The 26979-nt window shown below is 37.9% G+C and overlaps 1 protein-coding gene across 14 annotated transcripts in view; it reads left to right on the top strand.

The window, feature by feature from the left end:
• ERC1 (ELKS/RAB6-interacting/CAST family member 1) overlaps window positions 1-26979 on the top strand; it is a 290009-nt gene that overhangs the window by 132779 nt on the left and 130251 nt on the right. For 11 of the 14 annotated variants that reach the window (XM_050325542.1, XM_050325550.1, XM_050325546.1 and 8 more), the window contains 2 exons: window positions 920-931; window positions 21732-21867. In XM_050325542.1, coding sequence (XP_050181499.1) covers window positions 920-931; window positions 21732-21867 — 148 coding nt within the window. The remainder of the gene's footprint in view (window positions 1-919; window positions 932-21731; window positions 21868-26979) is intronic. The other 3 variants (XM_050325547.1, XM_050325551.1, XM_050325552.1) reach the window with 1 other exon arrangement.

Consider the following 26979-nt stretch of genomic DNA (forward strand, 5'->3'; position numbering starts at 1 on the left):
CAGTGAAATTGACAGCAGATGCCTATGAAAGATATTGGAGACGTTTTGGGGGGGGGAAAAATAATAAACAAGCAATAATGAACCTATGGGACCTTACGTTACACAGGGGACTCCAGCATTTTGTCTTGGTCAGTTCTGCTGTTGAACAATGTTGGAGAGAACTGTCAGAAATATGCCTGTTTGGTCATTATTGTTTTTAGATTGCACCTTGTACAGGAGAATTATATGGCAGGAAGAAGAAACAGACGCTTATTTGGTTTCTCTTTGGAAGGGTGTGTTCAATGTCAAAACTAAGAAAGATGAACTTTTACCCTTTGCCAAGTCTTCAGGTCTCGAAGACTTTACTCTGTGGTTGGGATTTTTCTCCTTTCTATTTAGTCCCTTTAGACAAGTCGGGATGATCTGCAGGAAAAGTGAAAAAAAAGTGTGTCTTGCTCATGGAGAGAAAATAAGCCCCTAGAAGATGGCATAAAGGAACACATAAGGTTTCATCTTGGGTAGTCAAACTCCATATTTTCAAAATGTTTGTTAGAATTCTGGAAGAAGGATACTTGCTAATGATGTGATTTAAATCCAGAGTTTTCTATAGTCAGCTTATTTCCTTTTTCCAAGAACTGTTATGTATTGGAGACTATTTTCTCTGCAGAAAGTTGCCTCTAGTTGAAATGGTGTAATCTAATGTAAAGAAAGGTCCTTTTTTCTTTTCTTTCTTGTTCTTTTTTTTTTTTTTTTAATTAGATGTCTATAAAACATGCAGCTCTGTGTTTGTGAAGGATTGTGTGTCTGTGTGTCATTACCTGATTTATATCTGCTTGTTTTGTCCTTTATTCTTGAACCGCTTTATCTCTGGACACTGTTTTCACAAACTCTTAACTCTTTCTCTTTCGCATCTCCCTCCTGGATTTGCTGCTTCCTTCAGCCTCACCTCAAGGTCAGTATTCGCTTTTAAAGGGGTATTTATAAGACTGTTGCCTATTCAGCTGAAATGGAGATCTTGGAGAAGATTGCCCATCAAATTACGTGATTGCAAAATAAAAGATCAGACATTTGGTTAGGTCTGTGTAGGAGGGTGGGTTGAATAGGGTGCATGTTTAGAAGAAACCTGTACTTGAAGGGAAGAATTTACATCAAACCATTGTAAATCAATGTTGTTGTGCACTAGGAAGAAGGGGAAAGACTAACTAGTGAAGCCTTTAAAGGGAAAAAAATACAGGAACAGGAAACTGAAGCAAGAGTTTAAATATTACTGGGTTTATCTGTTACTTTAAGAAGAAAAACGATTGGCTGTTAGCCATGTTTTCTGATACATTACATGCTGCTGAGTGCAAAACTGGTTCCTTTAAAATACTAGTCATATGTACTTTAAATGTTGGGATTTATCATTTCATCTGTGCCTGAAACCTTGCAGTGATCTTGCAGAACTAGTTTTGGTGCCTGTTCAGTGTGCTGTGCTGTCGGAAAGAAGTAAGAGCTGAGGGCTAAAGATAAGTAAATTAGGAAGAGGATAAATTTGTTGAAGACACAAAGTGATAAACTACTGAAAAAACCTTACCAAGAGACAACATGTTTTGAGTCTTTCAGCCATGGATCATTTTTCCATGTTTACATTTTAAAAGCAGTTGCTAATCATAGATTTTGGGATTTCAGTAGAGTAACTTGGAGTAAATGTCTATGGTGTACATAATTTAGTCAGACTACATCATCTCCTGACTCCCAGTTGCCTTTGAAAGGCTCTGAAACCATTCTGGATTCCAGTCTATGCTGATAAAATCTGTTTGGTGGAAAGCGTCCGTGACTCCTGACAAAAGAATGGTCAGAATTGTTTCAGGCAGTGTCTTTGCCCAGGAAACCACTACTTAATGACTGAAATTCTGAGTTATCAACCAAAATCTGACTTTCCTATTTGTGTTGAGCACTGAAAAATGTGGTGGTGAGTGGAATCCCCCACTGCTGCGATGCCGCTGACGCCTTGAAATTGTGCCGGCGTTCTGACCTTGGTTTGGCACAGACGTTGCACTTGTGGCCTTGTCTGCGTATTTTCCTTCCTCCCACAGACTGGAGAAAGATTGGAAGTTAATCATGTTGTTGTCCATCAATACCTTCCGTATTCAGTGTATCGTCCTGGCACACTTGTAATTGCCAGGGAGAGGAGGGCTGTCCTGGAATGACCCTTTCTTCAGATCCCACAGAACACAAATGCCAGGAAGTTTTTCTGCCCTGTGAGCGTTCTCCTCTGAAATGAACACGTTGTCTTTTCCTGCATGACTAGGACTCTGTTGGCCAGTCTTTATTTGCTGGTTACCATCATGAATGGAGCTTGATGTGTTTTGTCTGGCTGAGAAAGTCCTAGATGTTATGGAATAAATCTGTCAGAGCTGTTTCTGCTTCAATCCACATGGCTTTAGGCTTCTATCAGTACCTGCACCTGTGCTGGAATTCATGATGAACAAGAGGGGAAACATTTTCAGGGTGTGGCTTTGGTGTGGAGTCTTCTAAGACTTGGTGTGATTTCTCCTTTTCCAAACAATGTGACCATAACTTTCATTTCTGTCATTCAGAGCGTATTGTAAAATTTGTCTAGAAAAGATATGGCTGTGGTCTGAGGTGGCCAACTGTTAGGAACTTTGAAGAGTTTTCTGGTAAGATACTAAAGAGATTGTTCATTCTGTCCTCATAGTTTCTTAGTGGGTTTATGGATTTTTTTTTATTTTCTTTAATTGTTTTCTGTTACTTTTTTTCCAGTCTTAAAATTAACTCTAGGATTGTTAGTTACCGAGTCTTTCATGTGTTTGTTAAAATTAATCCAGAGTATAAGGAAATAGGTGGAATGACTCCTCTTGGAACTACACAATTCCTGCTGGCCAGGAAACAAAGTTAAAAGATTCTTCTGAAGACAAATAGAGAAATTATGGGGCTTGCAGTACCACTCATTTTCTTTCCTGTGCATTTCAGAATTTGCCTAATTACCATTAACTGCAACATGTGAAAAAATAGCTGTTCTGTGAAGTTACATTTTGCCTTAGAACCTACTGTGGGGAGCCAGAACTTTATTTTTCTCTGAATTATATAAAGCAGGAGTTTTTTTCAGACATCAAAGCAAATGTGTCTCCTGGAAAAGAACCGAATATGTGAAAAATGTGCTAGGTAGGTCTCTCTTCTAGAAACAGGAAGAAATACTCTGAATTATGTCTGATCTCATCAAGAACAGCTTTGCTTACTGTAATCAGTGCAGTACCTCTGCATTTTCTGATCTGTCCATTAAGCTTTCATCCTCTCTCTCCTGTTGATAAACTCAGAGAATCAGAATATAACACTGTAATCCTCATCACTGTTGCTGTTATGACATGTACTTACTGCTCAGAAGTCTTAAGGACCTAGAGTGAATGTCATGCTGATTCACAGTAAATAAAATAGCCTTGGAAAGCGTGGGGATTAAAGCAGTTTTCCATAAGGAGTTTTTGCTCAGCATCTCTGATGACAGCTTTACATAAAGAGCTACCCAGTGCTGGCTGAGTTCAAGAGTAACAAGCCAAATAACACTGTTCTGATGTCATTACCTGCATCAGTGAAAAAAAAAGAAAAAAGAAAAATACCATGAAGTCATATGCTACAGTTCTTTTAAGTTGGTCTTTTTTTCAAGGAAAGAATGAGCTATACTGATAGAGCAAAAGTAAGATTTACAGCTTCAAATTGGGTAACAATCAGCTTAACTGGAAAGGAGGCCTCCCCCAGGGGGCTTGTCTTTCAGTGTCCTGCTTTCTACTGTCACGTTTTCTGTTGGTTTAGATCACATGGCTGATTGTATTGTCAGTCATCTTTTGAAGCAAGTAATCCAGTTCTTAAAGTTTTCTAGAGTTTTTGCTATACCAGTGAGAATTGAATGCTATAAGAAGTAATAATAAAATACTGTAAACCTTATTTCCACAAGCAAAGTGGCTTGGTGATTAGATGAGTGCAGGCTGGTGGCATGAATCCAGATAAAAGTCTCCTAAGAGTGTCCATGTAAAGTTAAATGTCAGTGAAACAACGCAAGTGTAGCCTTATAAAATCAAAGTAAAAACAAAATACTAAATCTGAGGGGATTATTTCAGTCCTTTTTCCAGAGTCTTAAATTTATATCAAACAGAACATGTCTAACCACCAAAGAAATATTTAAAACATGTCATCCTTCTATAAGAAAATGACAGGTAATATTGCATAAGAAGTTAATCAAGTTCAGGAAATTCAGGATACTATTCAATAATGATTTAAAAAAAAAGCAGAGTACTTTGTTACAGGCATCTAGTCTGTGGTACTTGTGGGTTTTTCAATGAGCTGGAAATACCTTTATACAGTGACTCATGTGATGTACATCCAGGAAGCTGTGGATCTGAGGACCGAGCGAGTGCCAGGGTAGTCAGGAGAAATGTCACTGGAAATGTGGCTGGCTCTTGAGTTTCATACCCTCAGAAGACTCGAGGTCTTCATTCTGCCACAATGTCAGTCACGAAACAGTCAGGAAGTGATAAAAATTTCAAGCATGTTGAGTCAGCAATGGTTAGTTTTAGCTCAACAGAGACAAAAACGTTGTCTTCAAAGAAGTTTCCATTTAAATTTCCTTGGCTTTCTCTAAAAACTATCAAACTCTACTAGTTGGTTTCTATTCAATATATATTTTCTTTAGTTCTACTTAGACTAAAAACAGTTTTATGGAATTCTTTATATGAAGAAGTACTCTGCTTTGTAAGAATTGCCTGTCCTTGAGAGGCATCTTAGAGATGATAGCGGGTAAAGGAAGAAATGAAGGCATCAGACTTGGCTGTGAAGGTTGGGTGGTGATGAGAAGGTACAAAACAGAACTGTGGTTTTCCTTAAAACAAGTCACTGGCATAGCCTTTCGATTTTGCTTTAGGTATTGTGATTATCAGAGCTTTCTTCCTGTGTTTGAAGTGGAATCTGTACCTTTTCTGTCAAAGGCTCTCTTTTCTTGCCTCATTTGGCTGCATCTTTTTAAAGCAAAATTATTCACAGCTGTATATCATCTCAGAATTCTCACTTTTCTGCAGTCTTGCATGATCTGTTTCCTATTACCTGCTGAAATTAATTTAATTATAGGAAACACTGATGAGTTGTTTTTCTTTTTGTGTTATGGCTTTGTTTTCAGCACATGTATTCACGGAGGGTGCAGCTTTCCTGTGGGGATTTGAACTGAGGTAGCATTAGAAAGACACATGACTGGATATGGCACTAGGGAGGATGTTTGTGTGTCATCAGAATGCTGATCAGTGTGAATTTTGAAGAGATCAGAGTCAAATGCTCTGAGAGATTAGAGAAATCCTTCACAATTTGCTTTTTTTTCAGATATAAGAAAAAAGGCGTGGTTTTTTTACCATACTATTTGAGACATTGAAAGTCAACATTATTTTTAGAAAACATTTTAAAATGTGTCTATGTTCATTTATCCCAAGGTTGACAAATTACCTAGCATGTCATCCTTAGAAGATTAACTGAAATGATCATTCAAACTTCATGCAACATTAAACATTTTGACTAACCCATATGTGTCACATCACATTTAGTCAAAGGAATAAAATCTGAAGGTTATTTTTCTTCTTTAATGGCTGACTTCTGTGCAAAATGTTATCCCCCCTCCAAAAGGCTTGATTCTTATTTCTACTAAAGCTCTAAAAGCCAGGTAAGTTTGTGGACAGACAGTGAATGTAGTATATATCTATGGTAAAATAGTCTTGGTGCAAATGATTCCATAACTGACAGTACCACGAGCTTTAACAGATCCTGGGCTCAGCATTAATACAATGCAGAGAACTCAGCTGGGCAGGAGACCTTTTTAAAAGGTCGCTGAAAAGGGTGATGAGCTCAGCAGCTGCTTTTCCTCCTGTTTTACTGGTAAGGACTCTTTTCAGATCCTTGAGTGTCGTGGCAGAGTGTGCAGGAGTGAAGCATTACCCACAGAATCAGAAGACCCAGTTACAGGCCATTTCTACAGATTAGAAATATTCAGGTTGATGGAATTGGATCACATACATACAAGGTTGCTGAGGGAGCCAGCTGATTTCATAGCAAGGACTCTTCCTATCATCTTCAAAAGCTCGTGGCTGTCAGGGAGAGTTCCTCATGGCTGGCAAACATCATGCCCATCTTCAGGAAGGATGAGAAGGAGGATCTGGGGAGTTGCAGGCCAATCAGTGTAACTTCATGTGCTAGGAGAGCAGATCCTCAAAGTCACCTGCAAGCACCTGAAGGAAAAGGAGGTGAAAGGGAGCAGCCAGTTTGGATTTACAAGGGCAAATCATGCCTGACCAACCTGATTGCCTTCAGTGATGAGGTGACTGGCTCAGAAGGGAATCAGCAGTGTTCAGTGTCTTTTTAGTGATGTGGATGATGAGGCACAGTGCATGGGGAGTTTAAAACAGATCAAGTCCAGCAGGCAGGCTGGTGAGATGAGAAGGTGCTATGGCACATGACATGCAAGGAGGGGTAGAGAGAACTTGGTATGTTCCAGCCAAAGAAGAGGAGCCTCGTGGGAGATCATACTGTGGTCTTTCAGCTGTCTAATGGGAAGGGGCCAGGGAAGAGAGTCAGGCTCTTCTCAGACATGTTCAGTACAAGGTAGAGAAGCAACAGACACAAACTGCAGGTTGTTCCAATGTAAGTCCCGATGAGGTAATTGGCATAAAAAATTCACAGTGATTAGTCAGATACTGAAATGTGCCCAGAGAGGCTGAGGAGTCCTCAACATGGAGATCATCAAAACTCATCTGAACGAAGCTAGGACCAACCTGCTCTAATATGGCCTTGTTTTGAGCAAGGTATTGTACCAGGGTGATCTTCAGAGGTCACTCCAACCAGAATTACTCCATGATTCTAACTTACTATGGTAAGTTAATCTGTGTTCTAAGACAAGCTCTACCATTTCTGTGTGGCTTTTGGTAAGAATGTGCTGCATAATAGTGACCTGGTAAAACAGGATAAACAAAAGTTTTCTTGTTATCTCATAGTACCAGCTGTAAGAAGAGAAAGGAGTAAGAAGAATATGTGGGGGTCCACTGAGCTTTTATTTCTGGCAAATTTCTTCTCATATTCTCAGTTTTTAAACAATTTTGAAAAGAATTGATTCTTTCTGGGGCAATGCATCACTGTGATATATGTCAGTGTGGTGTTAATTGACTTTTCATAAATAATAAGTTAGCCAGACGTTTCTCTTTCAAGATTTCCAGTATAGCTCTCACCTTCTTCACCATCCCTAAACACAGATACTCTCAAACCTTATTGCTCTTAATAGAATCAGAGAAGATAAAGTTGGAAATTATATTTCAATTTTTTTATATGTTCTCTAAGTTTCTCTTGCTGACAGAGGGCTTAGACTGTGACAGTGACCTCACATCTGGTAGGGTGGGGGGGTTACTATTCTGCCTTTGTAGTTCCCAGGTTTTCTGTTATGTCTTGTCATTCAGGTTGACAGAGCCATTTTCCATTTGGAGTTTTCACATCCCTCTTTGTCACATCCTTTATCTGGCTCAGCCTGTGGACAAGTAAAATAGGTCCTAGTTGACCCTGCATTTTCTTCTCAGCTCCCTTGTTGAGGCAGCATTTTTCTGCTGTGAGATTTTCAGCTGGCTGGGAAGTCACTCCTCGTGTGTTTAGTCTGTAACTCTGCCTAAACTGAAATCTTTTGTTCTTGTGTTACTTGTGAAGTTCAGGTTCCATTTCTGACCTGCACACGAGGTGACCTCACTGCCTCAGGTGGGGGCATTGGAATCCTCGTGTTTCTGATGTGCCTTTCAGTACTTCCCTTACCAGCTGAGAGCATTTCTTCCCTGGTCACTTAACTAATATTTTCCATCCTCATTCTTGTGGAACCAGCTTTCCTGACGGGCCTGTGCGTCTTCTCTGCAAATAATTCCTCATCTTTTGGATGAAAAGTATGCTAGATAAGCATAGATATTTCATACAGTTTATAGATCCAGTGGACACTTCTATTGCTGACACTCAGTTAATTTGAAATCACTCTTAATCACATTACTGTAAAATGAAAATCATTTCTTATCCATGAAATCCCAAGTAGACTATTAGAGATATTGCTAGATAAAAACATGCTTAACATTCTTAGGCTAAGGTTAAATTAGTAAGATCTTTTTTCCCCCCCTTTTCCTTTCTCTTCTGTGGCTCTCTTCCATTTCATTGTTCTGACAGGGTCATATAGTCAAGTATTCCCTCCTTCTGCATAACATTTCTTCATTTGCAAACAATAGAGGGCTCCTTTGTGCTGGAGTATGTCAGCTTTTCTAGCCAGTCCCCTTGAAGTACCCCAGGCAATTCAGACAGATTTAATCATGCTCTCAGTAACTTACTTAATTTCCTTCTTATCCAGCAGATAGGATGTTCCTCTTAATTAAAAGGAATGGATTTTTTTTTCACTTCCTTGGAGAACAAAATATATGCAGTTGTCAGTTTCTGTTCATGGCTGACTAATTAACTCCTAGCTCCAAGGGGTGAAGTGCCTCCTATCCCTTTAGTGACCCAGCACGCTCCGTTCAATGTGAAGTGCTTTTACATGGAACATAATTATGCATCTATTTACAGTACTGAACAGATCTGGTAGAAATTGGGATTATGCCTGTTGGTAGTTTCAGAATGACACTGGGGTTTGAGTGATGCAGTTCCAGCATCCTTCTTTCAAACATTTTGGAATGAACTTCATCATTACAAGTAACTTTATTCTTTTTATAAAAAAAAAGACAAGATGGAACACGAATTACAAACTTGAGTTGCAAAACTCTCTCTGTAGATGGACAAGAAGAGCTTCATTTGGTCCTAGAAATTACAGCTGCCAACAACTGGCAGTTGCCAAGCTGGTGTGCTCAGTGCCAGCCTTGACAAAAGGTGCCAGCCCAACAGACAAGTGAGGCTGCTTTCCTGTTAGTTGCTACTCTCCTGTGTTGCTCAGCTCCCTCCTAGCATGTAAACCTGTGATTTCTCAAAGCCATGGATTTACTGTAGCTCACCAGATGGTAGTTCTGGGAAGCACATGTTGTCTTCCTTCGCTTTCAGCATCAGTCCAGCTCTTGGCTTTTTTCAGTCCCACTGGTGCTAATAGCCCTGACCAGATTGTTTCTGTTCTGAGTGCCAGCAAAACTCAGATTGTCTGCAAACTTCCCTTGCTTTTTTAGTGTCTTGAGTTGTTCATGCCATGTTTGATGTAGTTCCACATGCTGGGAACTAAAAGAGAGGTGACATAATGCAGCTTTACCCTGCAAGTATCTGTAAGGATAAAGAATCTTACCCATGCAAGCTTCAGTGGGGATGCTGTATCTTTGAAAATGCATTATTTTGGGAGCATCTCTTGTCATACATTTTCTCTTTTACCAATATTGTGTTCATCGTTGGTTCTTTCCATTGGCTTGCCTTGCTCACTTACAGTCTGCATTAATATGCTCACTTTAGTTCATTGAGTCTGTGATGTTTTAAAACAAGTGTATTCCGTTGAGTTTTTGCAGGATGTCTTGAATTCCTCAGGTAATTGTACGAAATAAATAATAGTATTAATATTGTTAACTTAAAACTGACTACTAGCTAAATGTACACGTTCACTTTTCAATGTATAATTTTTCACTTTCATAGATAATCAGCAGAACATGATAGCAATTTCACTTAGAAACCCGAATAAACAAGTTAGAAATATTTTGTTTTTATTACTAACTCCTTGTAGCAGTATATGTAAAAGATATCAGAGCAAACACTTTTCCAATATTTGGCATGTCAGCATCTTTTAAAGGATCAGTACCTCAGTCAGTGTATGGTGTATTTTCTTTTAGCATTACTTGCTTACTCCTCTTGCCCCTTGTACAAAAAAGTCTTTCTTTTCTTTTCCATCATTTACTTCAAGGCCAATCCTGTATAAAAGAAAAATGGGAGAAAGCATTAAATGAAGTTGCTAGTAAAAACTTTATTAGGCTACTGTACAATTACACTTCATACTGCAAAAGTGGCCACTGACTTGGAGTGTGGAAAAAAAATAGCTTTTCCTGGTGAATTTGGAGTACAGCACTTATGTAATAACTGCTACATTTAATGTCGCTTCTTCTTGAAGGAAATGTTTCATGATCATATCTCCCAATCAAAGGGACTGTTCCCTATAAGCAATAGGCAGAGCTTTTGTAGGCACCATGCAGTGGCATTATATAAAGATTATCAGAGGGATGCAAATAACTGTGGTTTTTCACTCCTTAGTTTATGACATGCCTTCTTCCCTGTCTTGTATCTCTTGCTTTCAGCACAGATTTCACATTTTAATAAGGCATATGCAGATGTGTGCTCAAAGAGACGGGGCCTGGCACACAGTTCTTGACAGTTTGTTTTCCTTTCACGGCTTATTTCCATGTTCATTTTGAGTATGCTTGGGTAGCATGAGCAAATGGCAGCTGAAATACAGCTGAAGGAATCTGCCTTCTATTTTTAAATGCTTCAAACTTCAAACATATTTGTAACTCGGGCGAAAACCTTACAGTGTGAACAAAAGGCAAATATTTGGAAGATTATTTTAAATAGAAGGGGTAAGTATATGCCATTCCCAGTTTTGGGAGCACATATGAATTCCTAGTGCTTTTTCATTATAGATGTAATCTTCCCCAGGTCCATTTTTATCTCTGTATCATACTTTTTTTTTTTTTAAATAGATATAAATATCTCTCACTAGTTACTAAATATCTGCACAGAAGTTCTAATTTTGAGCCATACTGAGTCTGATTAAAGCAACCCGGCTTTGAAATTTTTTAATTAGTTTAAAGGGCCTCTACACTGCTGCTTTCTTGCTTATGCCTGTCTGCACAAGCAGGAAGCAATCAACAAGAAAAAACCCCAAAAAACCAAAAAACACCACCTTTAAAGGAATTTCAGTTGATTTCTTGAAAATTCCAAAGAGGAAGGAATCTGTTTTCTCCTACATCTTGGAATAGTGGAGATTGCTTCTTAAATAAGAGGTAGATTTATTTCAAGGTAGAAAGGGACTGGAAATCTCCTCTTTTATTCCTATCTCGCTTTGACCATAGCCTCAGTAATTTTATGTTAGATTTTCAACACTGCTTATATCTCTCAACTCCATTATGTATGTCTTCATATGGAAAGACAGATAATTTATAGAAAATATATAATATTTGTGTTAGGAATATTCTTCTTGACAGCAAAGGCTGTTGTTTGCTGATTTTTCCTAATGATTAGGAGTGTTCTCCAATTACTTGGAAAATTAGTTCATTGAAGGAAGGCAGAAAATGTCTCGGTGACAGGCTACATCAAGGCAATTGCCCTGATAGGGGGATCAGCTCAATTAAAATCTTAATTTTGCCTCATTTGTCTCAAGGTCACCAAATGAAAAGTAGTTCACTGGAGTATTATAATTGCCAAGATAAAGAATTTATCTTTCTGAGTACATATTCCAAGCTAGAGCTAATTTAATTAGTGAACTTTATGATCTCTAAGGATATCAGTGAGAGTACATTTCAGATGTCTGACACATGGGGCATCTTCTCACTGGATTTTTTTCTTCTGTTCTCCTTCATAACGCATTTAAAAATTATGTATGTATTCAAAATACTCATGGACATTCTTCGTAGTTCTGTAGCAAATCCAGTCACTGTGGAATGTTAGAAACCCCTCCTCAAATGCATAAACCAGTAACCTTGTCCATGCACATTACCAAGGCTGTTGCAGCACTCACTGACTTCTCCAGAAACCCAGTGGTGTTTGCTTGACTTGCAAAATACTCCTGAGCTGTGTTCTGGAGTTCTGCAGCTGCCAGACTGAGAAGACAGTGTTACAGCTGTGTCAGAGGAGGAGGAACTAAGCCATCTGCACTGTTCAGATGGGCTGTTCAGCCCCGTGTGTGGTGCATTTATTACAAATAATGCCTCTGTCTCCCGTTTGCCAGGCAGGCAGGAGTCTGTAACAAATCATCTCGGTAGGCATTCTTCATATTAACCTGATGTGAGCTGTCAAAGCCTCTGCTTCAGAATGGGTTTTATAAGGGGAGATAGCTCTTAATAAATCTGTTTGCTAAGCACCCAAAAGAAATATGCCAAACGTGCCATTCTGAGAGGCATCGTGGTCTCTGTTCACTACCAGAAGTTGGTCTCACCCAGTGGATACCAAAACAGAGCTGTATGCTTCCCATCTCAAATTCTCTTGATGATGAAGGTGCTGTAGCAAGGTACAGTTTGAGGAGCATGATAACATGGCTTTTCACTCAACCCCATCCTTTTGGATACTTTTCCCAGTGTAGCCTCCGGGAATGGCCAGCTTTGGATTAGATTTCATACAAGTTTTCCATAGCGAGCAGGGTAACCACTGTTCGATTCACATCTGGGGAGAGAATCTGTTAGATTCTTCTTGAAAACAATGTTGGTTTTAAGGAGATAAGCTAAGTTATATTTTTAGTTAGGCATTTCAATGACATAAAATCATCAGGCTTTTAGCCCTGAAATAAACTGTTTTACATTATTTCAGAATGATCCTGCTAGCATCACTGTCCTCACATCCTTTTCTGAGAGCAAGACTCTCAGTGTTCTCGTGCATGTATTACTTTTTTGTCAGAAATCCTCTGCCACTGAGTTACTACATTCATTGTGCTTTGTTTTTTGTCCTTGGTTTGTTTAATATCTTTTGCTGAGGACTGGATTTTCAGTAACTGTCAGCTTAAAAGTGTGATTCTTTAACATATGGTATATCAAGATGACAGGATAATGTTCAACTGCTATCCCAAATTTCTGCAAATTTTTAGAAACGACTTTTCTCTCTTCATATCTGGTTTATATACACATACATGTTTTAAACTACTCTAACGTGCTTCTTTCTTAAATACTCTGGTTTTGATTTTTTTATTTTGTTTTGTTTTGTTTCAATGGCTGATTTTTACGTTTGATTTTTGTTTTAATTACCATTTGTACCAGGTATTATTCTAGAAGGAATTAAAAGATCTCATGCCCGTCTGAAAGAAAACAACTGCTCAACTGTGATTTGTTTTCTTTTCTGGCTAGTGGGACTGCAGTTAAAAAAGACACATGTGATCTTAGATCAGAAAAATACCCCATGAAACCTCAATAAAATGCCATTCACGGGGAAGATTTTATTGCCGTTCAGAAAACACGTCTTTCAGCCAAGTGGCGCAGGTCTCTTGAGCAGAGAGGGACTGGCTGTGTGTGATCTGTTCACAGGGTGGTTGGTTTGTGCACTGAAGTTAAAGGTAAAGAGAACAGCACCTTTGGGACTTCTTCCCACACTCTAAGGGCCAAATTCAACTAACCCAGCGTGTTGCAGGGGGAAGGAATCCACACCAAAGCCTAATCATCCGTTTTATAAATGTCATTTTTGGCCTTGCATCTGTTTGCTGAATTAACAAAAGCAGAAGAAAAAAATACAACAGAACAAACATATTTGTTGAACTACTGGATGCTTTTATTAAGGTCCTTAAAGTATTTTTCTTAACCAAGGAATACCCATATCGTTATTTCCCAGGTTTATTTCAGAGTTCACATTAAGTCCCGGCTTCAATAAAAACTACAAGTTGCAAGGCTTTAAGGTTAAAGGTTTCTTTTCTAGTTCTGTTGGCTTTCAAAAATAGTTATCAAACTTGACATATAGTTAATTTGATATTTAATATCTGAAGTCTGATTTCAAATTTAACATCAGTCATGAAATTATGGTGATGTATTTATTATTTTCATTACAAAGCTTGCTTGCTAGTAAGTAGGTGCTGAGAATTTAACCAGCTGGGAAGCTGCACATTAGTTTTATTAGTGTTCCTTCAGCTGCACATGAGAGGGACGAGTAGGTGTAGTGGATTTTATCTACAAAACTGGAATTAGAGATTAGTGAAAACATGAGGTGCTAAAAATGTTTACCTGAAGTGTTCATAGGGTTTAATATGTTGTATCTGGCCCTATCTGGAAGTGAACCTCTGGTTTGCTTTAGTTTGATATGGACTTGCTGCACTAAAACAAAGACACTTCTGTAATCTCTGCAGTTAATCCCTTAATTTTATCCAGTTGGTTAAGGCAATTTTCTTTCTTTTTTTCTTTTTTTTTTTTTTTGGAGAATACTCAGACAACAGCATTTTTGACTTCACCACTGCTTGTATGTGGTTGGGCTGCTGCCTCATGACAGGATAGCAGCCTAGTTAGCCTAGTTAATTCTGGTTTTGTTCAATCAAGGGATTGAATTTTTCTCTGAAATAGCTTAGTTTGATAGTACTTAGAGCATGCATTTGAGACATTTCATCCTTGGTTAGATTTCTTTTTCTGTCAGTGTATTTATGATGTACCTGTCTCTAAATTCACTGACTCTTGATGCTGCATCATTTCACTTATCATGAAGTAAATTTTTTCCATGAATGTGTGTTCCCTACTGATCACTGAGAAATAAAATTTCACAGGGCAAGCACCTGTAGCATTCAGATTAAGTGTGTGTGGTTTTGATCGTATTTCTTAGTCTTCTGCTGGACTGAATCAGATATTAATTCCAGGAGAGAAGAACTTTATTTGAAACTGCATTAACTTGTAGTTGTGCATTGTATGGCCAAATGTAGGAGGTGGCTGTGTTTGACCATTAACAGATTTAGTCTCAGAGGAGCTTGAAACTGAGGTTGAAGGCCTTTAAGTACTCCTAAAGAAATTATGTTTAAGGGTTGTATCTTGGTGCAGTTACCTGTAGTGCAGGCTGGCAGCTGTTTCTAGTTAGGACTTGCCAATATCCCCTCATGAAACATGCCGTGCAGCATTAATGACTTGTGACACCTGATTACTTGATAAACTTTATGTATTGGTAATGAGTCAAGTGATAGGTTTCTTTTCTGAGGTGTTTCCAAATTATAAGAGGGTTTGGATAACATTTTTTATTATATTGAATTTCTAGATTCATATGGCATATGGTCCCCTTTCCCATATAGTCCCATCAGCTGTTTTTGGAAGAAAATCTTCATGTTGTTTAAGCTGGAGTGAGAGATGTGCTGACTGCATCAGGAAGTGTGCATGGATATCATGCAGATAATTCTTAATACTGAAGAATGACAGTGACCAGTGTAAATTTGAGATCTGCTTCTAGCACCTCTTGATTCAGACACTGTTAGGCTAATGTTCCTGAAATTTGGGATAAGCTCATTTCCCACAGCTTTCTGGTCTTCATCCCTTGCCTCCTCCAGTGCTGACCTGAACACATACTTTGTTTTTAAAAATCAAAGTTTCCTAGCCTCAGGAAATGAAGTCTACCCCCCATCTCTTAAAGCCACCATGGGACAACTTCACTCACATACAGCAGAACAGTTAAATTTTCAAGGTCTGTTAATATTTTCATTGGCATATGTTACCTTGTCATATAAATGGCACAGAACAGCAAGGAGCAGTGTAACAAAACGATGAGAGATTTTGGGAGAAGTTCTCAGGCAGAAGAGGTAACTGAGTGCTGAACAAGAACAGCGCATTGTAACTCTGGTGACTGGTCTTTTAGCTTGCATGTAGAGTGCAACAGAGGCGGTAATATTAAACCAAGCTGTTTGTAAACCATAATGAAATTGTTATGTCTGTTAGTTTAGTAATTAAATGCACCGTTCTTTTGGCCTTATTACAGTGTTTAGGCCCAGGTAGTGCTTAACGTTGTAAAAAAAGTAAACCCACCCATACAGAATTCCATGTAGATCTTCAGCAGTATGTAGTTCCCCTGATCCTAATTTTTCAACGCATAAGATAAGGAACTTAGTTTAACCTTTGGCAACTTTCCTTTGACTGTCAATCAGGCACCAGCTTGTGGTGATGGGACTGTGTGGTGTGGTCAGTGCTGTTTCCCTGATCACTTATTTACCTTCCTTTCATTACTTTCTTTTTCTTGATGGTAAGAAATTATGCTTTCCAAACACTGCCTTTATTCTCCATGGTTTGGTGACTAAACACTGCTAAGGTGAAGTGAGTTTTGAGGAACTGAAAGCCAAAGCAAAACCTTTCAGAAAAGGTTTTCGTCTGATTTTCAAAACAAAGTAGCATTTTTGGGAAGAGTTTGGTTTCCTTCTGTTACACGTCCCTGAATGTAAATAGTATTTTGTGTACCAAAACTACAAAGAAACCAAAAACAAAATAAAAAACCCCAACAACTCAGCTGTGTCACTACATTCATTATCTTTTACATTTGTCAGTTATGGTTTAGGATATAGCCAGCTAAAATATTTTGTGTGGGCAGACCTTAAAAACAAAGAAGTGATAAAGGCAACTGTGGGTAAGTGTATTCAGTTGGACACTGTCCTGTGAGGTTACATCAGTCCAGCTCAGATCACAAGCATCTCATTGTGTTATGTCGTTAATTTTTTTTCCAGTAAAAATTTCCTGTTTTTTTCACCCATCTAATCATTAATGAACAAGACTGCTAGTAAAGGTCTGGACAACTTAGCTAGTTGTCTCCTGCCTTCCAGCATCTCCTTCTGTAATTTTTTTCCCATTATGGCAGGTTTTGCACTCTGACCTTAATTGCTGTATTGTGGTGTTTACTTCTCTGTGTCTCTTAGGACTACAAAGTGCTTTGAGATCTCATGCAGTGATATCACCTTCCTCAAGGAGGGCAGTGGAGGTGCTGATCTCCTCTCTGACCAGCAGTTGGACATGAGGAAGTGGAATGAAGTTCTGTACTATACATCATGGAATCCAATATTTCATCACACAAGGCACATTGGCAGTTTTAAACTAAGTAATGTATTAGTTCATTGCATACAGTTTTCCGTGCAGGTTTTTTCCAGTAATGCTGACTATTGTTGTCAGTGTAACTTATGTTGAGGAGCAAAATGTGCTTTCAAGAGACTCAGGTTCATCAGTCCATCAGGATTAGTAGCTGCAGCAACAGTGGACTGTCCTGTGGGTGGTGGTAATGCTACAGCAATGAAGGCTCGAGCTAAGCAACCTTTCTGACATGGCTGACTGACACACAGAGATATTTTCTGAGTGCCTCAGTCAGATTAGTAAAACAGGCTGCTCTGTAGCAGTGCACAAGCTCTGTGTGTTTTTTCCTAGTGTGTGTATTCATTGTGTGAAGCAGAGGATGTGTGTATGCATTTTATATTGAAGGGAAGCTCCTGTGCTGCTTCAAAAGTGTTGTAAATGTTTACTCGAGTTGTATTGTTATAAAAACACTGTTGTGTGTTAGGCACGTAAATGTGAAGGGAAAATATGTTAAAATGTAATATCAGAATTCAAATTAACTTATGCATATTTTCAGTTAATGTTTTATCAACTCTTCTTTTACAAGAGTTGTGGCAGAAAAGGTAACCAGATGAGGGTAATAGCTTTCATTACAGAATTAGCAGCTATATATGCTGATGTGCATTACAATAAGTGATAATGAGGTTAGTGTTAAAATGCAAAAAGATATTGACATTAATGCAGAAAACATAATTTCATAAAAGCCTTAATAAATAATAGGACCTGTATACCAGTTGGTATTATTAGGGAAGAAAACTCTCACCAAGGACTGACAGGTAACATTTCCACTTTTCAGGGATGCTTGGTGTCCACTGGTCTTCTATGGTTTATATTTGTCTTCCTGTCTTTAAATTATTATAAAATGTGAAACTTTTTCATCTGAAAGTTTTTATTGCTCATTGTGGTTGTTTGACTTTATTCCTCATGGAATGGCTAATCCCTCATCACTGCAAATTCAAGAATTTCATAGAGAAGTGGGAAGGTGTTCCTTTTTAAAGTGATGCAGCTTTATTTCATTAAAGAAAAAGTAAAGTCATAGAAATTAACAGTTATTTTCAGTGTCCAGATTGAGAAATCTTAGGGGCTTTTTCAGCAGGACTATGGCTTAAATTCAACACCCAAAATCAAAGGATGTGGAATTATTAATTCTGGAAATCTTTGCCTGTCTTTAGTTGAAAGACTTTGGGATTTCTATTTTTAAATCAGAAGCATGAATTTGATTCTGATTCCTTGTATGTAATATATCCCATTGTAACAGTGCTTGGCATGACACATTGTGAAATGGAGAAAAATTTGAAGTAATGGAAAAGGGCTTCCACTTTTGAGTGCAAAATTTTTTAGGAGCTATACATCAGAAAAAGTGATTATCTGGAAGTTGCTATTAAAAATGCAAGAGAAATTTTTATTTCCAAAATGGATGGGATTCTTTGCTGTAATTCAACATAATAAGCATTCTCATTAGATTTTTCTTCATTTATATACAACTAGAACATTTCCTATTATTTGATTTGAAATGGCTCTGAGAATAAACATCTTCTGAGATGAGGTACTTTTGCTTTTGTAGTTTTGTTGTTGTTTCTGCTGGTGGCATCCCTCTTTAAAGCTTTATCTCACTGAACATGAACTGCCTCAGCAACTTTTGTTAGAATCACCACCATTCTCTGTGTTGTCCCAGTTTAAAAAGATATTCCAGTGTGAATAAGTGCTTGTGGTAATGCTTAATGCTCAGTTTTAAGCATTTAAATTCAAAAATTCGTTTGCTCTTTGATGAGAATTCTGCATGCACATTGCAAACTGGTGTTTGCTCAGTTGCTGTCCATGTAAATACTAATACTTTCTAGAAAACATTCATAAATCTCAAAGCTGTTACCATAATTGTAAATAATTCATTCTCTTTTTACTACTTTTAATCTTGTGGGGTTTTTTCTGTTTTAGTAAAAATACTTTTACAGATTAAGGATTTCTTTAAAACTCTTCTGTCCCTTTGATAGGACTATGTGCTATATGTATATGTGCAGTTGCATTCAAAAGAGTTAAAAGAACAAGTTTACAACATGAATCTCTTAAACTATGGGAATTCCAGTGCTTTGTTTCTTTCTGCAGTCCTAATTAGCTTCCTTGTGCACATATATTATGAAAAATTTTCCTCTTGACTCTGTCCTCATAAAATGTGCCAGTTGCAACGGGCTCGCTTAAGACACAAACTTGCTGGATTTTGTCTTGTTGTTCCAGTTCAGTATGTGGTCCTATTCTGCACCTTGTTCAGTGGTGGTGTGAAAATGAAATTGTTCTATGACAGACAGACATTATTGCAGTATTTAAAACAGCTACAGAGCAGTGAGATGGGTGATTCCTATTAAGCAAGCTTTTCAGTTCTCGTGACAGTTAAAAAATATGTGTGTGTGTGTATTTAAATATTCTTATATTTGATTTGCATATATAAAAAGAGGATTCTCTGACACTGGCTTTGAAGACTGAAGGTTGTCTGGCAGAGAAGAAAAAGCATTCTGTACAGACTCTCTGTGTGAAGTCTTTAGGGTTTCCCAGAACTTTCTTGGTGCAGGCATTCCAGGGCTGGAAACTTGGAGATGCTGAACCTTTTAACTGATTATCTGCATGAAGTGTTGTAAAAGTGAGAATTATCATTTGCTACCACGGGCATTGAGATGTGCTTTTGTGCATCAGTTGACTCCAAGCCTTTTAGGTTTATAGATCTGGAGTTTCATGTCACCTTCTCAGTTTTGTATAGTTAAACAGTTGGGAAAATTTTAGCTCATGCCATAGATACCTGTATAATTTGAAAGGTTTATTGCCCAACTTTTTGTTGCTTTTTCACATCAAAGGTGTGGAGTGATAGTTGGATCTTGCACCATAGCTGATTCAAAGCCAGGTTGAATATGGCTTTGAGCAACTTGGTCTCGTGGAAGCTTTTATCTTAGTATTAAAAGCACTAGGTAATTTCAAGACTTCCATCTTTTAAGTTTATGAAAGCTTGAGTTTGTCTCAAAATCTCTACCTAATACATCAGAAAGACATTCATTTTGGTTCAGACATGACAAGGTGGATGTCAATAGTATATATTACATAATATCCTTATAATTACTCCTTTCTTTGAAATACATATTTTGTTTGAAAATGTTTCAGACCATGCAGGAGATTATCAAATTCAGACATACTTCGATGAGGGTTTTGGCTTTATTAATATTGTTGTCTCTTATCTAACTAGTAGATTACAGAATCAAAGACCAGTTTCCTAATAGGTGAATCTAGCTTTTGCAAGTTTATAAAAAATAATTAATTCTGCTAATTTTACTTTAAGAGTTGAATAAAAATTCTTGTATGGAATTGAGTGTATTGGGCTGACATATTTTTATTATCTGCGCTGACTGAGCTGTACTTTCTATGTTTATTTTATTGGACAGATAGAACCGTGTATTGTACAAGCTGAGTTGGTGCCAATGTGATATTTCCAATAAGTTGTTTAAGTCTGCTTTCAAACTGGGCAATGAGCCTGTTGCCAGTGTGCAGCACTGGGTTAGAATAACTTAACAATTACACTGGTTGTGTTCAAAGAGCATCCTGACTCCAATCAGCTGTAACTGTTGGGCAGGGTAGTTAAATATGCCAATAATTTTTTAGCATCGTCAGAAAAGGACTTTCCATTTTTCATTGGTCTCCAGAGGCCATCAGCACTATTTCATCCTAATAGAAGTTTGTTTAACACCAAGGAAAAGTTGCTGCCTTTGCAGTTTTCCCAGCCTCAGTTGGCTTATGTGGGAAAAAGCAGAGCCCAGGGTTGAACATACGTATTTTTGGAATAACTCGAAGCACTAACTAACCATATGCCATATAATTTGAACATATACAGAATGCAAAGAGATATGGTCTTGTTCATACTTTTGTTATGAGTTTTGAAGAATATATTAAAGTAGGGTTATTTGTGATCTGTTCTAAAAGTATTTCTGAAATACAGAAGAAACATTCTTCTCTCTCTGTGTGGATCACATACCAGATATGAAGCTGGTGTATCATTCTATTTTCTAAACAGTAAATTAAAGAGATGTCTCTACTACTTGCTTGATGTTTTGGGGAAATCTTGCAACCAAAGAATCTGTCTTTTATTCCAAAATCCAAACTCTAGATATAATTACAGAGAAAAGGGCTGAGGAAGCAAAGCTTGCCTGTTTTGTTTTGATTGGACTAAAAGTTTAGACTTAAGTTCTCTGTGGTCAGGAGGCTGAGATTAAAGGGTCTGTAATTAGATTCAATACTCCATGTGTCTTAATGCCCTGGAAGGCCAAACCCTGTCTGCAGGCAATGGTAGTTGCCAGGATCATCAAAAATAGTTCGTAGATGCAAGTGAAAAGGAAATTATGCACGCTTTCTGAAATACTTTGTTCTTACTTGCTGTGTCTTGTTTCCGTAAAAAGAAAGGATATGAAATGCCTCCAGATATCTAGAAAACAAGTAAAACTTGAGGTTGAGAAGAAGTTGTTTTACTTCTGGTTCATGCCTAGTTTTACTTCTGCCTGGTTCATGTAGGTAGTCCTCTATATTCAAGTCATGTTTCAGTAGTTTTTCCTTTTGATCCTCTGATTTTCCTCACGTTAGACATAGCGGTACCCAAAGCAAAATAGGCTATTAGATGTTTGTGTTTCTATATGTACGTGAAAAGTTTTCTGCAACATAGTCACAAGGGAACAGGTGCATCTTTTGATTAATAGTTTATACCGAATAATAATTAAGGGTTTTGTTTCAGAAATTTCCTAGTTTAGGTTAATAGTAATGAGTAAAACAAAGCTTCTTGTTGTTGTTGTTGTTGTTGGGTTTTTTGGCTGAATTACCAGTTGAGGGTAATGCTTGAGGATGAGTTTGTTGTTGGTGACCTTCTGCAAATGAAGTGATGGTATTTGGAGGTTCCACTCTTCCCTGCTCCAGCTGCCCAGCGCTGGGACCATGGCAAGTGTGGTCCAGAACACAGTCTGAGTGCTCTTTTCTTTTTCACAGGCAAGTTAAAGATCAAAATAAGAAAGTAGCAAATCTGAAGCACAAAGAACAAGTGGAGAAAAAGAAGAGTGCACAGATGCTGGAGGAGGCCAGGAGACGAGAGGATAATCTTAATGACAGCTCCCAGCAGCTTCAGGTAACGTGGGAATTGAATTCAAGCAATTTGGCCAATCAGCCAGGCTTAGCTACCTGGCTGTACTTCCTGATCTGTTTTCATAGCTGTTACCTAAGAAATTTGTTGCTGATTATTTCAAATCCTCTCTCAGTTGCCTTCATATCTTACTCTGTTTTCATAAGAGGAAAAAATAGTTTTAACTGTCAACTCGGTTATGAAGTGCATTGCTGAAATAATTTTATCTGTTCTGTGTTGAGATTGGTGTGGCATATCTTTCTTCTCTGCTTTTCTAACAGCCTTTTTCTTTAGCTGTTTTGTGTATTTTCCCAGCTGGTTTTACCTTTTAGTGCTGCCTTTGCTTCAGTAAATGAAAGATAACCAAGTAAGTATTCTTAGAGTAAACTGGAATTGTTGTGGGATTACTGGAGGACCATGTTTCCTTGTTTAGTCTACCCCATGAATTCTGGGTGTGCAAATATGCAAACCAGTCAGTTTGCATTAGCTCTGAAGTTATATCATGCCACTGCCCCACAGAATTATCTGGTTACGTCAAATCTGCCTAGGTATAAGAAAGTCACTGGTATGAAAGCAAGTCAAACATTTCTCAGTGTCCTCTGTGTTGAGATTAGCTGTAGATGGTTTACCAAACAGTAAGTTTTCAGTTGCTGTCATAAAAATGCTAAACTGTTGGCATGAAGTAAAGCAAAGATACCACGATGCTAAGTGTGGGGATGACAGATATTTTGCCTGTGATTCATTTACAAAAATAACTTTCTTTTTGATGAATGAAAATAAACATGAAAACAGTACCCTGTACTTTTAAAATTAGGTCTTTTAAAATTAGTTTTTAAATGTTTAAAGAGCGCCTTCCCTAGGTGCTTTCCTTTTTCCTGGTGTTGTTCCAGTTTCCTTTGTGATACCTGTACAATGAAGACACAGAATACATCCTAAGAGTTCACTAGCAAAGATAAATCCTCTCCTTAATTGAAACAGATACTTCTTGACTCTGTTCTGTGGGATTCTGGGGAGATGTTTTCAACTCAAAGCTTTCAAAGAGCCACAGAAACACGTGTCCATGTGGAATACTCTCAGATGCACCATTTTGTGGTTTTTGCCCCTCAAGTCCAGTCCTGGGAACTGAAATAGTTAAGTTCCAAGTGTATGAAAATGATTTCATAACTGCAGACCTTTATAAAAGGCGGGGATGTGGGATTTCTACATCTGCTAATGGGTTTTGTGCCTGTAATGCTATGGCAAATCACAAGGCTCTCGTTATGTGGCAGCTAAGTTTAAATAACACAGTCCTCCTGGTATTAGTGAAATGTCTTTAAAAATTCCTAAAACTAATACAATATTTGGTTACGTTTCTAATCTGCATTTGAGTAAATCTATATCTAAAGTTTGAAAAGATAGCTGGTACTTGACACTTGCCTTGCAGTTACGTGGATGGTGTATTTATCAAATGACACTATTCCACGAGGCCATCATCTTTGTTTTTATGTAGCACTTTCAGATTTTAAAAGGTATGGCTTTCTTTTCTGGCTTTTTTTCCCCCCAATTGCTCATTCCCTTTTCATTTTTCTCTCTTCTTCACATATGTAACGCACTGAAAAAAGCCTGAAATTTTCCCCCAGCTCCTCTTTGCATACTAAAACCACTCTTTCTTTGTTAGAAACAGTAAGTTATGTAAAGTGTTTGTAATACTACACACAGCAATGGGCAGAGAGGCAAAAATGGCACTGCTTTATATCAGAATTCTTTAAGAATGTATGGCGGTCCTTGCAGTACCCAATTCTTTACTTAAAAAGTGTTTTAAGCAGTAGAGAAATCATAGATATAAAACTATGAATAGCGTGGATATCTTTACCTTTTTACCTTCAGGTTTTCTGATCTGAGATCTCTATACAGCAGTGCATAGTTTTTTCTACTTTGCTTATGTTGTGTTTTATTCTGCACTGGTGTCTGTTGCTTCCTATATAATTATGTGCAAGTATTTTTTAGATTAAAAATAGACACTATTAAACGCATGAAAACGTTTAAGATTCAAGTGTGATGTGATAGTCAACATTGAAATGTACACGTTATGACAGTATTAAAGTTGGTTTTCTCTAGTGCCTTTCCTGCCTTTGTTGTCCTGTTTGGGTGGGCTCGATTTTTAGTGAGCCTTTCCTCGTATTCAGCACAAGGCTGAAGGGAATGCTTTCATTCACAGATGAAAAAGGTCTGTATGCTCTAATGAAAATATCAGGCTAAGGTAAAATATGGAGTGTTTAATGACAAGTGACAGGTTCAATAAAAACTCCTTCCTTTAGAAGAGCCCTCTGCTTATAGCCTCCCTCTCTCAAGGACTGCAGCGTTTTGGTTTCCTGGAAGTAAAATTTACCCAGGACCACATTTCAATTTGTTAGTTAATGGAGACCTGTCTTCTCTACAGACTCTACAGGGCACTGCCTTCTAATCGATTAAAAAAAAAGTAAACCTGAGAAGACCATAGATTTTTTTTTTTTCTTTCTTTTATGCAACCATTGTTGGCTTTGGGGTCAGGACACACAAGCACCAATTGCAGATAATTTTGGTCTTGGTGGTTTTGGCTGGAATTAATAATAAGACGTTATGAAATGCTTAAAAATATATGATCTGCATGTTCTTTGGTTGACCGTCTGCAATCCAGTCAAATAAACACGCTCCCAAAGCACACAGTCCACTCCTCCTCTCTCTGTCCCTAACAGGCATGTGGTTTCTTTCTTCCTGAGTCCAGTAACAAAATGTTCGTTTATTCAGAGAGCTCTGATGATGGAAATTTGGTATTTTGGGGAGTGGGGGAAGAATGAAAACCATAATGTCTCAATTCTAGTGAGATGGATAAATGGCTTTCCAAATTTGTCTTTTCCTCCCGGGTTCCCTTAAACCACAACTCTCCAGAGATCTGAGAGGTTAACGAGTGTCTGGTCTACAAGCAGGATAAAAAAACCCCAAACTGTTGGGCTGGAGTAGAAAATTTTTGCTTCAAGTAGCTAAAGGTTGGCTATTGTGAAAAAGAGTTGATGTGCTGTCTACTCCTAGAAAGGTGACATTTCCTAAAACTTCTTTATATTTGAATGGGAACTTCAAGTTGACATCTGGAAAGAAGTCTGCGTATTTTCTTGTTCTGTCACCCTAGCATCTTCCAGAGTTTTAAGGATAAATTTTCAGAATATCTGTGGTATGGATTTGTGTACTGTTGGATCTGTGTTGCAGCAGCTATCCATCAATCTCTAATTGCTGCTGACAAGCTATATGTCCAGAAGCAGTGTAAAATATATTTCAGTGCTTTAATGAACAACTGGAAAAAGCAAGTAAACTTACTGGTTCCATATTTAGATAATTTCTCCATACCCATATTTAGATAATTTAGTATATATTCCTAATTCATGAATTGTAGATGCAGGTATATGTTGTTTGTTTCTTGAGATTATATATCTTGTTGGAAAAAACTATCCTTCTAGATAGAAAGAACTGAATTTTCAATCTAAAAAAATATGCAGCGCTGTGTTCAATAATGCTCTTACTGGGATCCAGGCAAAGCTCAGTGAAGTGGATAGATAGCCAAATAGCTTCTCATCAAAAGAGTGTTCTGAACTCATTAAATATCAACCTCAATGCCCCAAGGCTGCCAAGTGTTTAGGAGGCATTTGGACAATGCCCTTGACAACACACTTTAAGTGTTGGTCAGCCCTGAATTGGCCAGGCTGATGTGGATGATGGTTTTAGGTCCCTCCCAACTGAAACAGTCTGTTCTGGTTAACTCTTTTTTATGAGCATGTACACACAGTCCATGTCAACATTCAAAAACCTGAAAACCCAAGTGGAGCCCAGTACATCTGGTCTTAAATTACAGAAGAATTTCCTCTTGACATGGTGTCACTGAATCTTAAGGGTGTGGTGGCTGAAGTTTTTTCATCTCATCTGTTGACGGTAATATACTGTGCCATAATGAAAACTACATTTTGTTGTCTTTTGGCTTTTAGTAAAGCAAGATTGTGCTTTCCTAATTAATCTGTGAACTTACTTTTGGGAAGTCAGTACATAACTTCTGAAGAAACAGATTTAAAGTAAAGCTTTCCAAACCTGAAGTTCAAGATTTTCTCAATGACTTTCTAGACATCATCAGCTTTGAAGCAAAGTTAATTGTTGTTTTCCTGGGATAAGTGAGTTTCAAGTGCTGAGTTCCTGGCTAATTTCTCTTCCATATAAACCACTGCCATATCAGATTACAGTATGGCCTGCCAGATGAGTGGAGTGTACAGCTCAACATGTTACGGCCCAGGAAACCATCAGCTACTCCATTTCAGCCTGGTAGAAGTCTGTTCTTTAATACCAATATATTTCTGCAGGATTTATTCCAGGGAACGCTCTGACATATTAAAGATGTATTTTCTCATTGAGCTCAGACCCACCTTTGGGAATTACTCAGATCGAAATGTTCTTTTTCTCTCTCTTCCTCTCCCGGTACTTTTTAGACATTAATTACCTCATGGAGAAGTTTTGGCCTCCCTGTCCCTGAAGAATTCTCTGTGCTGCCCAGCCTTGTAGGTGTTGGTATTCCTTGGGCTGACTAGGTGCCATTAGCACCTACACAAGTGGCTGTAATTTCACTTAATGCTGTATTCCATTCTAGGTCATCCTTATGCTGTCCTCCAAGACAGACCTCATGACATCAATCACTGAAAGGTTATGAATTCACTGTGAAATTCTTTTTTTCTTTTTTTTTTTTAAGAAATTTGTTAACCCTTTTGGAAAGGTTAAGATTTTTTTGTCAGTCACAATATAGGATGAAACTTAATATTGTTACATGTTCTTGATAATTAAGCTAAATGAGGTTCTGAGTACAGAGCGTGAACCAGTTTTTTACTGTCTCTCAGTGTTATATAGGACTTTTGTTAATGAAAATAGAGCAAATATGAACAAATACAGGCTCTAAAGAACAATTATAAGTCATAAAAATCTAAATGGAATAAATGTATGTAGAATTTTCCTCCAGTTTTATTGGGGGTAAACAACACAGTGGTAGCCAGTAGGCAGTTTTGGGATCAATTTACCCTCCAGCTCTTTCTCTCAGATTCTGTGGCAGCTGGCTATGCAGGAGAAAACAGG

This window comes from Myiozetetes cayanensis, unplaced genomic scaffold (genome assembly GCF_022539395.1).
Source record: "Myiozetetes cayanensis isolate MyiCay16 unplaced genomic scaffold, myiCay2020 scf3, whole genome shotgun sequence".
Lineage (NCBI taxonomy): Eukaryota > Metazoa > Chordata > Aves > Passeriformes > Tyrannidae > Myiozetetes > Myiozetetes cayanensis.